This window comes from Balaenoptera musculus, chromosome 20 (assembly GCF_009873245.2).
Source record: "Balaenoptera musculus isolate JJ_BM4_2016_0621 chromosome 20, mBalMus1.pri.v3, whole genome shotgun sequence".
Lineage (NCBI taxonomy): Eukaryota > Metazoa > Chordata > Mammalia > Artiodactyla > Balaenopteridae > Balaenoptera > Balaenoptera musculus.
The window spans coordinates 45,935,593-45,951,757 of record NC_045804.1 but is presented as its reverse complement, the minus strand read 5'-3'; the positions used below and the strand labels follow the sequence as shown (position 1 = coordinate 45,951,757).

The 16,165-nt window shown below is 44.8% G+C and overlaps 1 protein-coding gene across 7 annotated transcripts in view; it reads right to left on the bottom strand.

Annotated features, from left to right (window-relative positions):
* VPS53 (VPS53 subunit of GARP complex) overlaps positions 1–16,165 on the bottom strand; it is a 146,869-nt gene that overhangs the window by 36,112 nt on the left and 94,592 nt on the right. For all 7 annotated transcript variants that reach the window (XR_005017674.1, XR_005017675.1, XR_005017676.1 and 4 more), the window contains 2 exons: positions 4,268–4,416; positions 134–203 (listed from right to left, as the gene is read on the bottom strand). Coding sequence is in view for 1 of the 7 variants with exons in the window: in XM_036835522.1 (XP_036691417.1) it covers positions 134–203; positions 4,268–4,416 (219 nt within the window). In the remaining 6 variants the exon portion in view is untranslated. The remainder of the gene's footprint in view (positions 1–133; positions 204–4,267; positions 4,417–16,165) is intronic.

Sequence of the window (16,165 nt, the reverse complement as noted above, 5' to 3'; positions counted from 1 at the left end):
CAGGTCATCATTCTGTCCTCAAACAGGGAAATCGGTGATTTTACTTCTCCACGGTAGCTCTGTACTAGGAAGTTATGCAGTTTGATCTACGACAAAAGCCATAAGGAACAGTCCTATCCCAGTTTTGTCTTACCTGTTCTGCTCCCACCATGCTAATTGGCTTGCACTTGAAGAGGTGGGTGATGAACTTGGGAATGAAGGAGCTGTGGATAAAAAAGAAGTGACAAATTAGGCTTATATTCTCTTTGGTAAAGAACTGCAGAAACCTTTTTTTTTTTTTTTTCTTTTTTTAAGGCCCCACTTCCTCCTATAAGAAAACTGAGAATTAAAGTAGACACTACTGTGGCCTACAAGCATCCCTTCTTTTTCTTGCTAACTGTAGCCCTGGTTTTATTTAGGTAAATCTGGCCTTGGGATGCTGGGGAAAAGCTGATCCCTCCTGAACTACAGGGGTGAGTTCTAATCAGCCTCAGACAGGCGGAGCATGGGGTCCCTTGGTGATGCTGTTGGTGCTGATGTGGCTTGTGATCGAAGCCCGCCGGAGGGAAGGACTTCATTGCACGGCTGGGGCAAGTCTCTCTTCTTCTTTAAGGTATTCGTGTATTTGGATTTAACCTCTAGAGCTGCCATTTTACCACCGTTCTAAGGATGAAGCCAGGCCCAAGGAGAGCAGGGTAAGTAAAGAACCTGGGTCCTTAATGACATTGCTGAACCACTGAGGCAATCAGCTTTGGATCTGTCCTATCTCTGGACTTTGGTTATATGAAATAAAAAAATTCACCTCTGTTTAAGTCAGTCTGAGTCAGGGCTTCTATGACTAGTAGCTGAAAACATCCTAATAGATAATGAGAGTCGAATATATGTGAGGTAGTTATGCGATCTTAAATGCAAAAAAACAGGAAATAAATGCTAAGGGAGTAACTGTCAGATCAGGGAACAAAATACATGATCTCCAAAAAATTTACTGGGGACTGAAGGGCAACCTGGGCCAGGTAGATGGATGACGCTGGTGTGGGGAAAGGGAGAATATGATTTTAATAGGTCAGGAGGGCTTTTTAGAAAAAAAACTGCAGAGGCCTGCGTAGGGAAGGCTGAGTTGTACTGGTGCAGAACAGAAGATGTGGGAACCAGAAATGCCTATAATCAGGCCAGATTCAGAGTGAATGGACCAGGAGAACACAGGGCCCACGACGAAGGGAGGACCATGGCAATAAAGGACCTGGATGTCGAGGTAAAGCCTGGCCAGCCTCTCCCTCTCCTCACTCTTCAAACGCTGCTCTCAGGCTTGTGCTCGCCATGCTCTTTGCTCTCTCCACACCTTTTCCGGAATGCTGGTGCCCACTCTGATATCCAGTGGCCTATTGGACATCCCACTGGCATGGCACCAGTACCCCGACCCCAGCATATCCAAGACTCAGCCCCACCCCAAAACCAGGCTCAGGGGACTGGATCTCCTCTGCCCAGTCATCCAAGTCAGAAACCGTACCCTTGCCCTCCACTCCAATATCCAATCAGTTCCCAGCTCTTCCCTGAATGCCCACACCCACCCCTCCTGACCATCCCCCTGCTGCTGCCCTTCTCTTTCTCACTAGAGCTCTTGCAGTTGTTTCCTAACTGGTCTCCTAGCCTTTGGCCTTATCATTTCTAATCCATCAGCTGTCAAAGAAATTTATCAATATTTCAGATGCAAATATGATCAAGACGCTCCCCTGATTACTATTCTTGCAATGGCTGCAGACAGGCCTTCCTTCACTGTCTTGACTCTCTCTCCCCAGCCCCATCTTGCTAAGCCCTGGCACCCTGTGCTTCAAGCGGGTTGGGCCACTTGCAGACCCTGTGACTCTGCAGAGGCTATTTGCTGCCTCTGTGCACTTGCTCCCACTGCTCCCTCTGCCTGGAATGCCCCTCCCCACGGCCTTGCAGGTCAGTGCACACACGTCTCCCGGACTCTGCTCGAGGACAGCTTTCCTACGAAGCCTTTCCTCAGTCACCTCCACCATACTCTGCAGAGTTCACAGACCTCTAGCCTCATATGTAACCTGCTCTGTTACACTTATTTGCTTACACGTCTACTTCCCTCCACTTGACCGTAAGGCAGATGAAGATAGGGACCACGTCTACCAAGCCAAAGCACTTAACTCTGCCTCTGGAACACAGCAGGTGCTCAACTGACTGCACGTTGAATAAATAATAAATAATAATGGTAACAGCTAACACTTTTTAAATGTCAGCATGGTACCAGCACTTTACCAGGACGTTTTTAAGACTTCTGATTTTATCCCTCCAACCACTAGTAAGAGATCTATCATCTCCATGACTGAATGGAGGAGAATCAGCTGAGTGGATGAGGGAAGTCACTCATGGTTCAAACAGTTGTTTCAATCAGCGGGGTGATCCTGATGTCTAAACAGCAAAGACTGTGGTTGCTTCAGAGACCCAGTGGAGGCAAAAGGAAACATCTAAGGCTTTGCATTAGTGAGATGAGAAGGGAAGTTAAAAGGAAAGAAATGTCAGCTCCAGATATCAGATCTACGGGAATGCCTGCCGGATTGATCAGGAGGGAGTGAGAACAAGGGCCTCTGTGGAAGGGATCCTTCAGGCTCTAAACCAGAGCCAAGTAGTGTGAGACTGCATTACGACTAATGGCAATGACGCACACAGTTTATAACCTATATTACTTCACACTAGAGTAGGCTTTGATCGTGCCCTTGAACTGGCTCTGTGTGCTAGACTATAGTGGGTGGGGTGGGGAAAATATAGGGACCAGGGACATGTCTTTGTGGGAAGAGTTCCAGCAATGTGATGGGTAACTGCCAGAGGCTCCTCCAGGCCGTCGCAGTGGTGGCAGTTACTGCTCTTGGCTGGAGAAGGGTTTTCTCACAGCCCCCCATCTGAGGGTTCTGGTCTTCAGCTGGGATTTTATAATGATGAGAGGGTACCGTGGATTAAATGAGAAAACCACTTTCTAGATCACAGGTTAAACTTTTCCAGATGTGAGAGGTGGGCATCCTCTTCCCAGCTCACCCAATATGGGCTTAGTAATGAAAGCAAAGGGCTCTGAGAGAATGTGAGGCGGATGCCGGGACCAGGTAAGTAAGTGGACCCCTGACTCACTTTAACTTTAGCGCCATCAGACCCCTGTGCATCGCACTGGAGATTCTTGGCCACGGTCAATTTTTATAGAGACGCTGTTTCTACCCGGGGTTACGGGGAGTGTCACAGTGTGATTTATCAGCAATGCTTTTAACACACGCTAAGGAGCACCCAGAGAGTGGAGGGAATGTCAGCTCCTGGTCCACCTGCCGCCCCGCACGTGTTAATGTCTCCCGCGAGAGTCCACTCGAGCCTTTCCTGACAAACTGGGAACTGAAGCTTACGCCACAAGCCACTCCGTAACTGTTGCTCCTTAGGGATTCGTTTGTGAGGGAAAGCCTTAATTGAATACAAATTGGGAGAGATCTGGGGAAGACAGAAACTTGGAGCCCTCAATCACCCTTCGGGACTTGGATGAGAACAACCTAAATTCAGTAGCGGGGACTGGGCCGATCTTCCTGAGGCCCCTGCCTGCGAAGTCTGCCAAGATGCTTGTCTGATACTTGGTCAGAGGAGGCACTGACCCTCCGCGGTGTTCGGTCTCCAGAGAAACCGTGCTATAGCCAGATGCTGACTGGCAAGGGACCAAACCATCTCCCCTCTTTAAAACAAGCCAGAAATGGCCACACAGGAGGACGTGGCAGGAAGACACGCAGCGCAGTGTTCACTCCACCTACTTGGCAATGGACTGGCTCCCTGACTTGCTCTTCCCGATTTCTAGTACCTTCCCTGGGCTCATGCATGTCCACAAGTGGCTATATTCCAGCAGCCACAGTAACAAGTGCTACGAGGAAGGAGGAAGACAAGGCTCAAAAGAAACAACTCATGGTTCCTACCCTTAAAAAGCTTATCATCTAGTTGGAGAGAGAAAATACATACATGAAATGTTGAAAAATAATTTTAATTATCCAAACCTGGGGGGAGGCAGGGGTGCCATACGTCCACATAATTCAAATAACAGGAGCTCCCCACTCACTTCTGTCTGTCTTGAGGTGGATGACCGTATGCCTGCTACTGCTATTTATGACTTTAAGCAGCAAATTTAGTTTGATTATTATGCTTCTCTGGGGTACAAAAAAATTAGTTGGACGGCGGGGACACCTGGGTTGGGTGCATGCTGGCGGTCAGCATGGCACTCAGAACAACCCTGTGATGAGGATGTGCCGGGACTTACTTTGCAAATTTAATGCAGAACTGCGTGAAGTATTTCCGCGTGGAAGCCAGGTTGTCACGGATGATGGGGACGTTCTGTTTAATGTGAAGAATGACAGAGGTGACGTAGGGGCTCTGGTCACCAACATGCTCCACATTCTGCCACTGCATCTGAAAATGGAAACAGGGCAGGACAAGCCTTTAGATCCTGTGCTGGAGGACAGCCTTACCTGTTAGCAAGGAAGGGGCAGGGGTGGTGGAAATGAGCCCGTGACTTGCTGTCACAGAGGCCGATTTGTCTTGGGGGGTTTGTCTCTCCCTGTCTATAGGAGCTAATCATGAATAGAAACAAGTAAGCCCACCTTTCCCCTGACAGTGAAGTGTGCATCAGGTACCCTTTCCTACCCTGTCCCTCTCAGGCTTGAAGCAGGCTTCCCTCCTCATCTAAGTGCCATCTTCTTTCTAAAGGAACCCTCACCAGGCAGAGGAACTGGATCGTATTCTTCTACGAGCTGCTCCACCCGAAAGGGGCTGTGGGTGGACAGGGGAGGGACGTCTACTTCTGACCAGGCTGGCAGCTTGGGAAACCCGAGAGGTGGCTGGGCCACACGAAAGGAAACCTGGAGTGCCCTTCTCTCAGGTACACGGGGAGGAGCTAGGGACTTTTTTTTTTTTTTTTTTTTTTGCCGTACCTTGCAGCATGTGGGACCTTAGTTCCTCGACCAGGGATTGAACCCGCACCCCCTGCATTGGAAGGCTGAGTCTTAACCACTGGACCGCCGGGGAAGTCCCGAATTGGAGATTTTTTTTTTTTTAAAAAAAGGAAACTAGAAACGATATGACGTGTGAGACTTGCTTCAAAATAATCTAGTGCTGGGAGGAGCAGATGAAACAAGATTAGTGAAGCTGGGTGGTGGGTACATGAGGTGCATTATACTGTTTCCTCTATGTTTTTTGAAGTGTAGTTGCTGTACAATATTATGTAAGTTACAGGTGTACAATATAGCAATTCACAACTTCTAAAAGTTGATGTGTAGTTGATTTACAATGTTGTGTTGGTTTCTGAGTGATTCACAGTTTTGAAAGGTGATGCTCCATTTATAGTTATTATAAAATATTGGCTATATCCCCTGTGCTGCACATCATATCCTCGTAGCTTATTTTCTCTGCTTTTTGGTAGCTTATTTCTTCTACTTTTCTGTTTTCTCTACTTTTGTATATAATTGAAAATTTCCATAATCAAACATTAGACCCTTACTCCTAGAGCCTTTGGGGTTATGTGGGATTTCAATCAAGGGGAAGGAAAGAGGATCTCTGGCAAACACGAGGGGCAGGTCAGAGGTTAAGACAGTGCCACGGGGAACGGGGCAGGGACTGTGTGGATGGCAGGTGCGGGGGAGATGGGCATCACTGAGAAGCCCTGTGTGGCCCCTGACCAGGCCATGAACAAAAACGAGAGACCTGCTGGGCTTAAGTTCTCACCACCTGAGGAGAACTAGGGGAAATGCCCTGAAAACATGTACAGTAAAATGGAGAAAGAAGCAGTGGTGTGATACTGCCTCCGCCTCGGATACACACGGGAGAAGGGAGGTCTTACCGGCTCCCAGCCTGCCCCGCGCTGGGGCTCTGCTGAGTCAGCCTCTCAGAACGGAGCCGGGCTGTCTGGTAAAAAGACCCTAAGCCGGACACAAACCATGCAACACGTTCATAGAACGAGGGCAGTAGTTCTGAGGCCTCGATGTCTCTGGCAAGAAAATACTATTTTTACAGAGCTCTTGGGGAAAGGAAAAATTCAATCCTGAGAGAACTTGTTTAAAAGAATCATGTTGTACATGGATGATCCCCCAGCTTCTGGGAAGCTCAAATGACTCTGTGTTTTACCCTAATGCTTCTTCAAGTCAGCAGATATTTATATCCTGAAAGCTTTCAGTCTGTGCAAGCACAGAACCATGGCAAAGCAGGAAGGCACCTCCGTCTTCATTTTACAGATAAGAAAACCAAGGCCCAGGCACATGAAGTCTTACGCAAGCTTTCATAGTGAGGCTCCAGAAAGAAAAGCGTCTCTAATTCTCTTATTGGGAAAAAAATTAAAATGAAGAATGGAGAGATGGTAGAAAAGTCTAATATGAACTGACTTTATATTCTAATTCTTTGGCTATGTATAATGTTTTCCTCTTTTTCTTCTGTTTTATTCAAGAGGCTTCTTTTCCCATCTGATTTTAGAGATGTGACCCATCCAAACAAGGAACATCCTAGGGGGTTTTAAATGAGCGCACAGGGTTGAGGCCAGAATTGGCAGGTGCTGTTGGCACCTACGCTTCATCTTCTGCTCCCAGCTTGGCAGCGGCTCCGGAGCAGCAGGCCCCGGGACAGCACAGTCAACTGGGTCGAGAGCGGGACGCACCACCCCTCCACCCGACGCAAAGCTCGGCCACAGTAATGACCACTGTTTTCCAAGTCGGCAGCGGTTTATGTTTCAACAGCTCAAAAAGTTCGTAAACAGTTATCTACGCACGACGGTTCTCCATGGACAGAAGACGACCACAGAGGGAGGTGGTGACATGTCCTGTCATCGGTTACAGAGCAGCTCCGGGGCAAGACGGAGTGTGCGGCGCGAGAGTTCAAGTTCCCGCGGGAGAGCTATCGCCTCCTGATCACCACTGGCCACGTCAATACATGCCCACGTTGGGAATCGGTGTGAAAAGATTGGACTTGCCTTAATACTTAAGCCAGTTAGGACTCCACCGGTCAAGTTAAAGGAAGTATTGGCAAAAGTCAAGTAGATTCGCAAGTTTAAATTTAAGTCAGCTTCATGAAGTAAGAAAAGAATTTAAAGTACTGGAAAACAATGAAAGTTGACACTGCTTGGACTATTTTCTAAAAAATGAACAAAATACAGTCAGCGGTGATGCTGTCCAGCCACTGCCTAGGATGGACGCTTTGCCGTCGCCATCCCAGTGACTTCGGGTTTGGGTTGTAACTTGAGTGACCCAATATACCTACATCAGGGCCTACCGTGTGCGGGTCGCCTGGCCCGGCACTTTGCGTACATCATCTCATTACTATTCAGACATGATCTTACTCACAGCCGTCTTATTGACAAGGAGACTCAAAAAGCTCAAAGAGGAGAGGTCACCTGCCCAAAGTCACACAGCTAGTCAACAGCAGAGTGGAGGCAGCCCAGGCCCATCTAAAGCCCAAGCACTATATGAGGCCACTTCCTAGACACTTGTTAAAAAATGATTTAAAACAAAGAAAACAAAGAAAAAGAAAAAAGCACTCAGCTGGCCCTAGTTCAAGGGGAGCCTGGTTTCTCACGGAGCAGCTAATGAAATACACGGTGATCAAGTAAAGTTCTCTTTCAAAAAGGGACACAAACAGTAGCTTGCACTGGAAGAACAAACATCCTGAAAAGCCATCAGTCGAAATAAGACTCCAACTTTTTCAGACGAACTTTGCATCTGACCTTTAAAATTTACCCCTCCATACTTCAACTTTTTCCTTCTGCACTTTTTGTTTAGAAGGTGGGGTGGGGTTGAATACTGCTGGTGCTATGTAAACAAGAAAAACAGTTTGCAGAAGAAGTGGTAACTAAGATGTAGGGGTGACAGAAACAGCAAGCAAGGAAAGGATCAAGATGACAATGCCAGAGCCTGTGGGACCCCGCACTTGGCCTCAGGGAGAGGCTGTGAGGCCCGGGGCGTCGCCAGCGCCCGTGGTTTCTGCCACCTGGGGAGGAGTATGTGGCCGCACCTCACAGGGAGGGTCGGGCAGATGCTCACGTTTCCTGGCGAGAACCCACAAGAGCGGAGAATTCCGACCGTCCACTGATCAGAGGACAGGGCTCCACACTATGGAACTCACTTACCATGGAACTTGTGTTTCTGCATGGCTATGTAAAACTTACAAAGGGGTCTCCTAAGAAACTGATTTTCCTTAAGTGAGAATTCAAATTCCCAAGTACTCCTCTTGACCACGGGACTAGAGCTGTACAGAGCACGGACTCAGACATGTGGCGTCTGGGAACGCTGCAGGTCATCAGAGTCTTGTGCTACAGTTTAGGCTCCTGGGCCACTGGCCCCAGGCAGGCACACATGCACACGCACACACTCTCATGTCTGTTGGGGCTACTTGTACTCATAGGACAAGCGTGTGCTATGTTTCTAGGCACCTTCCCCATGTGCAGCACTGAACCAAGTACTGTGGGTGGAATAAAAAAGAGGAGGGAACATCTATCGAGCACCTACTGTGCACCAAGCACCATGACTGGCATTTTCCTGTGAACCTACTGCTTATGATTATGCAGCGAAGAAGGTATTCTTACTCCTGCTTTATAGATGGTAAGACAGGCTTGGGGACAATAAGGGACTGGTCTAATGAAGCATAACTGGTAAGTCCGAATGGTTGAGATCTGGATATTGGTCTGACTAACTCCAAAGTCCATGTTCTTTCCACTTTACCATGTTGCTTTCCAAAAGAAGTGTTACCACCTGAAATGAACTTGAAATTCGCTGAGGGATCTGGGGGGCAAGCAAAATCTATGTACAGAATGAGCTTGTCCGCAGTAGATGATGTAGTGGTGGTGATGGTGGTGCAGAGGGCGAGGAAAGGATGATTCTCCTCACCGCTTTGCTCAGGGATACACGTCCCTTAACTCCAGGAGGAAAACCGAGAAGACCCAGGATAGAAAGTGGAGCAGAAAAGGCTCTGAGAAGATATATAGATATAGGGACTTCCCTGGTGGTCCAGTGGGTAAGACTGCACGCTCCCAATGCAGGGGGCCCGGGTTTGATCCCTGATAGGGAAACTAGACCCCGCATGCATGCCGCAACTAAGAGTTCGCATGCCGCAACAAAGATCCCACGTGCCACAACTAAGACCCGGAGCAGCCAAAATAACAAAATAAATAAATATTAAAAGAAGATAATATAGGTGTAGATTTTTTTTCCCTTTCACTGCTGGGCCAATGGGAAGGTGAATTTGTATAACCTTTCTTTTTTTTTTTTAAATAAATTTATTTATTTTTATTATTTTATTTTTGGCTGCATTAGGTCTTCCTTGCTGCACACGGGCTTTCTCTGGTTGCAGCAAGGGGGGGGGGGGCTACTCTTCGTTGCGGTGCAGGGGCTTCTCATTGTGGTGGCTTCTCTTTGTTTCGGAGCACGGGCTGTAGGCACACAGGCTTCAGTAGCTGTGGCACGCGGGCTCAGTAGTTGTGGCTCACAGGCTCTAGAGCAAGAAGTGCAGTAGTTGCGGTGCACGGGCTTAGTTGCTCCGCGGCAGGGGGGATCTTCCCAGACCAGGGCTCGAACCCGTGTCCCCTGCATTGGCAGACGGATTCTTAACCGCTGCGCCACCAGGGAAGTCCCTGTATAACCTTTCTTAAAGGCAATTTAAAAATATCTATCAAAAAATCTTAGCATTTTACATAGCTTTAGATCTCTGCAATTTCCTTTACGGCAGTTAATCTGAAGTTAATAATTACGAAGGCTCAGAAAACATACACACACACGAACTTTTCCACTGGCATACTGTTTATAAATGTGAAAAACTGGAAATAGCCTAAAAATCCATCAAAAGTGAAATGATCACATACATTTCAAGGGCAATAGATGATAGTACTTAGGATGAAGGAATCTGGAGTCACCAGTCATGAGTTCTAATACTGTCTGTGCAACTTGCTAAGTGAGTGACTTGGGCAAGTGACCAAACTCTCTGAGCCTCAGTTTTCTGAGCCATAAAATTGGGATGATGGGGGGCTTCCCTGGTGGCGCAGTGGTTGAGAGTCTGCCTGCCAATGCAGGGCACACGGGTTCGAGCCCTGGTCCGGGAAGATCCCACATGCCGTGGAGCAACTGGGCCCGTGAGCTGCAATTACTGAGCCTGCGCGTCTGGAGCCTGTGCTCCGCAACAAGAGAGGCCGCGATAGTGAGAGGCCCGCGCGCCGCGATGAAGAGTGGCCCCCGCTTGCCACAACTAGAGAAAGCTCTCGCACAGAAATGAAGACCTAACACAGCCATAAATAAATAAATTAAAAAAAAAAATTGGGATGATGATAATGTGTATAATCTATACAGTTATTGAAAGACAGCACAGCGAATGCTTGTAACACAGTACCTGGCATGTATTAATTCCATGGTAAATGTTAACTACTGTTACAATTTTAACAGTAAATACTCTGTACTATGCAATACTATGCAATCACTAAAAATATTATAGCTCTAGATCAAATGACACAGAAAACTATTAAAACCTGCTAAATGAGAAAAACAGGTTACATAGTAACTAAAGTATAAACTTATTTCATTTAAAAATATATGCATAAAAAGACTGAAATATGTCTATTAATCAGAATTATGGGTGATTTAAATTTTCTTCCTTTTAAAAATCTGTAATTTTCTGTAATGAAGGTAATTTGTTTTGGTCATAATGAAAAAAAAAAACCTCTTTTACGAAGAAAGAAAGATGTGCTTTGATTATAGGTGGTACATGAAATTGAGGATTTCTTAACCATGGAGCTCTGTGAGCCTCCTGAAACAGATCTACATTTTAATGACAGAGGGAAATGAGAACATATTTGAGGACTGACTGTTCTACCTATTTTGAAATGTCTTTGGGGGATAGTAAGGCGGCCTCCTAAATTAGTGCATGTTCATGATCTTGAAACCTAATAGAAATTACATGCCAGACTGTAAGGAAATTTAATTTGTTCAGTTTCTTCTTTCTGGTTTTTTTTTTTTCTTAAAACTACCATTAATGGGCAAAAAGCTAAGTTTGTTTGATTTTGGACAGACTTAGATTCTTTAAATCTAGTGATGTGAGTAGCCCTAGGAAAAAGGACAGAGTGAGGAGAGGACCACAGGACCTTTTAAGGAAGCCACAGATTTTTTTTTTAAAAATCCTACTTGTTAAAAAAAAAATCCTACATAAGGCCATAAGCAGACATACTAATTCCTAAGAATTCACAGAATTTACATTTAAAAGACAGAACTCTTCACATTTCCACCAAAGCACTCCACACAACTTCCTTTTCAAGAATCAGGAGACTTGGTTTTATTTTTGGCTTCACTGTTATAAAGCAATATGGCTTTTTTTATGAAAAAGAAAACCAAGCAACACACACCCCAGAATGACAATTCATTAGTTTTAGGGAGAAACGTGCAGAGCAGACTGCACTACTTGGGTTGGCTGCTCAACCCAACTTCTCCCCTGTAGGAAAGTCATAGTGTCAGATTGAGAAATGCTGAAGACCAATATCTAACAGGACGCTTGTAAATGCTTGAAGAGCTCATAGTCAAAGTAAGCATGAATGCACACTCGTGTGAACCCAGCAGTACCGGGCACACACTGTCATCATTTCCCCACTTTTAGGCAAGTTACTTAAGCTCATTTTTGCCTCAGTTTCCACGTGTGCCAAAAACACTAACTCTTACTCTGTAAGTGCGGTGTGGTACAATCCTGCACAAAGGGGAGACCTGAGCCCTGGCTCTGCCACATGTTATCTAAGAAATCTGACAAGCAACCTAACTTCTCTGAGTTTCAGTTCCCTTATCTGTGAAAGAGAGAAGGAACTAACACAGGTACCTTACATATTTGTCAGAATTAAATGACATAATGCCTTTGGGTGCTGATTCCTGGTAAGCGCTCGCTCCGTAGATAACAACTTACTATCATCTCACAGACCTCATCTAAGAGAATAATGCAATATGGGAGGGGAAAGTGGTCTGAAAGGTAATTTTGACATAACTCATCATCAACACTACTGTAATCTCTAGGTTACAGTTTCAGAGAAACCACTAAACTCTCCTCATATTTCACTTCCTCCATGTGGGCCTGGCCTGTTTAAAGACATTCCTGTGGATTTTCTACCAAACTTTGCCCCTCTGTGTTCTCCTCTCCTTTTCCAGCAGCAGGGCTCTTGCCCACAGCTGGGAAGCTAATAGCTAGATGTGGGCATTTCCTATTTCTGACTTTTCTTCAATCAGCTCCAGGATGCTACTTGTTGAAGAAAGAAGCCCTGCTATTAAGTACCATCCAGGAGCATCACATCATCCTCAACAGCACTTGGATGCGCCTGGAGGCTTCCGGGAGTCTACAATCCTGCCGTTTCCAATAAAGATGCCCAAGTTTCCTAATCTATGTCTACCAGCTCTACCCAGCTAAATCTGTTCAGGAGAGTTACTACCTATGTCTCACTTTGTCACAATTCTTTGGTCAAATGGGTGTCTACAAACTTTTGTTCTTCCTGTCTTTTTTACTTTCAAAGTCATTCATGGAGTACTACAGTTAAACAAGAACTGTGCTGTGCTGTGGAGGTCAAAAAATGAGTAAGACACAGACCATGAGTTGCTCAAAGCTTAACGGGGGTGGGACACAGATATAAAAATAATTGTACAACAAAGTAGAGAGTTAGTATAGGTGCCGTGGTGTCTTGAGGGAGAAAAACACTCTGGATGAGACAAAAAATGGTGACATTGCAAAAGACTCAAAATAGCCAAAACAATCTTGAAAAAGAACAAAATTGGAAGACTCATACTTTCTGATTTTAAAGCTTACTACAAATCTATAATAATCAGAACAGTGTGGTACTGGCATGAGGAAAGACATACAGATCAATGGAATAGAATTGAGAGTCCAGAAGTAAACCCATGTACTTATGGTCAACTGATTTTTGACAAGAGTCTCAAGACCACCCAATGGGTAAAGAATAAATAGTCTTTTCAACAAATGGTACCAGGACAGTTGGACATCTACATGCAAAGGAATGAAACTGAATCCTTACTTCACACCATATACAAAAATTAACTCAAAATGGATTGAAGGCCTAAATGTAACAGCTAAAACTATAAAATACTTAGAAGAAAATATAGGTGTAAATCTTCATAATTTTGGATTAGGTAATGGTATCATAGGTGTAACACCAAAAGCACAAGCACCAAAAGAAAAAATACAAAAATTGGACTTCATCAAAATTTAAAACTTTAGTGCTTCAATGCACATGATCAAGAAAGTAAAAAGACAACACATGGAAATGGAGAAAATATCTGCAATTCATGTATCTGACAAGGAGTCTAGTATCCAGACTATAAAAAGAACTTTCACAACTCAACAACAGAAAGACAATCCAATTTTAAAATGGGCAAAGGAGTTGAACTGACATTTTTTCGAAGAAGATATACAGCTGCCCAATAAGCACATGAGGAGCTGCTCAACGTGTCAGTCATCAGGGAAATGCAAATACAAGTTGAAACCACAATGAGATACCACTTCACACCCATTAGAATGGCTATAATTTTTTTTTTAAGTGTTGATGAGTGTTGATATAGAAAAATGAGAACCTTCACTCATTGCTGGTAGGAATGTAAAACGGTGCAGCTGCTGTGGAAAACAGTTTGGCAGTTCCTCAAATGTCACACGTAGAGCTACCAGATGACCCAGCAGTTCTACTCTTAGGTATGTATACAAGAGAATTGAAAACATATTCACACAGAAACATGTACGTGAATATTCATAGCATCATTCATAATAGTTAAAAAGTGGACTCAATCCAAATGTCCATTGACTGATCAGTGAATAAACCAAATGTGGTTTAACCATATACAAGGGAGTATTATTCAGCCACAGAAAGGAGTGAAGTACTGATACATGCTACCCCATAGATGAACATTGAAAACATTAGGCTAAGTGAAGAAATCCAGTCACAAAAGGCCACATATTGTTTGATTCTATTTATGTGAAATGTCCATAATAGGCAAATCCCTAGAGACAGAAAGTAGATTAGTGACTGTCAGGGAAATGGGGAGTGACTGCTAATGAGTATGGGGTTTCTTTTTCGTGTGATGAAGATGTCCTGGAATTAGATAGTGGTAGTGGTTCCACTGAATTATACATTTTAAAAGGATGAATTTTGTGGTATGTGAATTATACCTCAATTTTCTAAAAGGAGGCAGACATTTGAACCGGATTTTAAAGTGTGAGATAATTGGGCAGACAAGGGTGGAAAGAGAATTCTAGGCAGAAAGAACAGAATGAGAAAAGGTGTGGAAGCCACAAAAAAAGTAATGCATTCAGAGAAAGAAAAGTGGCTCGGAGGCTGGAGTATAGTTATACACACAGGAGTGGCAGAACCAACAAGGGAGTGAAGGGACAAATCATGAAAGCCCAGTAAGCTAACCAAGGAGATCATGGGGTGCCTTCAATGAGAATGATGTCTCCTCGCAGGAGGATGACGTAACTCAGTTGCTTGGCTCAATCCATCTTGCCAAAGAAGCCTCCTTCCCTCAACTCACAATCATCTAACGACACCACTCCACTTTGGCGAGCCCAATGCTCATTTTCTCACCGTTTATAAAATACATTTATTTACAGCATCAATTATTCTAAGTTTTTGCCCCACCAGAATATAAACTCCTTAAGGGCAGCCCTGTTTCCAGTCTTGACTATGTAGGTGCAAGCACATACAGAGTTCTCGGTGGAATTCCAAAGATGTGTAAGGAGATTGGCAATTCTGACAAAGTTCTGAGCTTTCCTAACTTTATAAACCTTTGTTCATATTGTCACTCAGTTCAGAATGCCCTCCTAATCACAAATTTGTTCAAAACTTTGCCATCCTTGGTGGTCTATTTCAAATGCTACTTCCTTAAAAGAAGGCTTTCTTTGCTTCCCCACCTGGATGTGAACTCTCCTCCTTTTTTTTTTTGTTTTGTTTTGGCCACGCTGCACGTGCGTGCGGGCACAACATGTGGGATCTTAGTTCCCCAACCAGGGATCGAACCCTGCAGTGGAAGCTCGGAGTCCTAACCACCGGACTGCCAGGGAAGTCCTGAACTCTCCTCCTTTGAGAAGGGTGTATTTTGTACTTCTGGTACTGATTTCCTCATACCTTAACCCCCCCTCATCTCACACATCTCTTACCCCACACTTTCTGGAATCTAAGCACCTTGGAATAAGGTCCACGTCTTTCCCAGCCTTGGGACTCCCAGCACCGTGCTGGGTAGAGTCTGAAATGAACTGTTCAACTAGCAGCAAAAATGATGGAATCTCAGACAGGAATAAGCATTATCACAAAACAAAAGTTTTTAAAAATCCTAGAAGAAACTACACAGAACAGAAGGCAGGCATAAATAACAAAGGGTATTTGTTGAATTGGTTTGTGACCACTTGGCTTGTTTATATCTGGTCATTTTCATCACATGGATTTCATTTTGCTAGAACTCCAGAAGACTCAGACAAAGAGTAACGGCCTCCCAGCTGCTGCCTTCCCACGTCTGTGGTTTTCCTATGATGTAAACAAAAGATTCTGGAGGTATGGTCTCTGTTAGTGTTTGCTGGTGGGTCTGGTGGAGAGATGGGTGGTGGGGGCAGTTTGAGGGAAATCCACCTAATGAACTGACAGTTCATATAAGCAACACCTGGAGTGTTAAACCCCCTACAACTGTTATTTTACTGAAAAAAAAATCCACTCTTCCTTTGGTAAATGTAAAAATTCTTTCGCCAGCTGCATTCCAATCTAAAGTGTGTGGCAGTGCAGGAGAGATGGCAGCTGGAACAGATCATGTTCAGGATGTAGGGAGCGTTCCCCAGCAGCGAGGGGATAATCAGAGCCCAGAAAACGAATCTTCAGAGTCACGTTCCTTTCAGAAAATGAGTGAGCCTCCGTTTGCCTGCTTGGAGTGTTCTGCTTTTAAACACTCGGATGCCGGAAATACACATCCATATCTGACTGGTGAAAGGAAGAGCCTTTTGAATGGAAACTCTGTGACATCAGCTACTCAGGACTCCCCACTGAGAGTCATAAAACTCCGAAGCTTAAGTTTTGGTCTTAGCCCTATTTTTGTTAAATATTTACAATCTACTACAAAACCAAATTCACAGCAAATGTCTGTTTACACAACCTTGTGGACACGGCCACTCCTCCTGA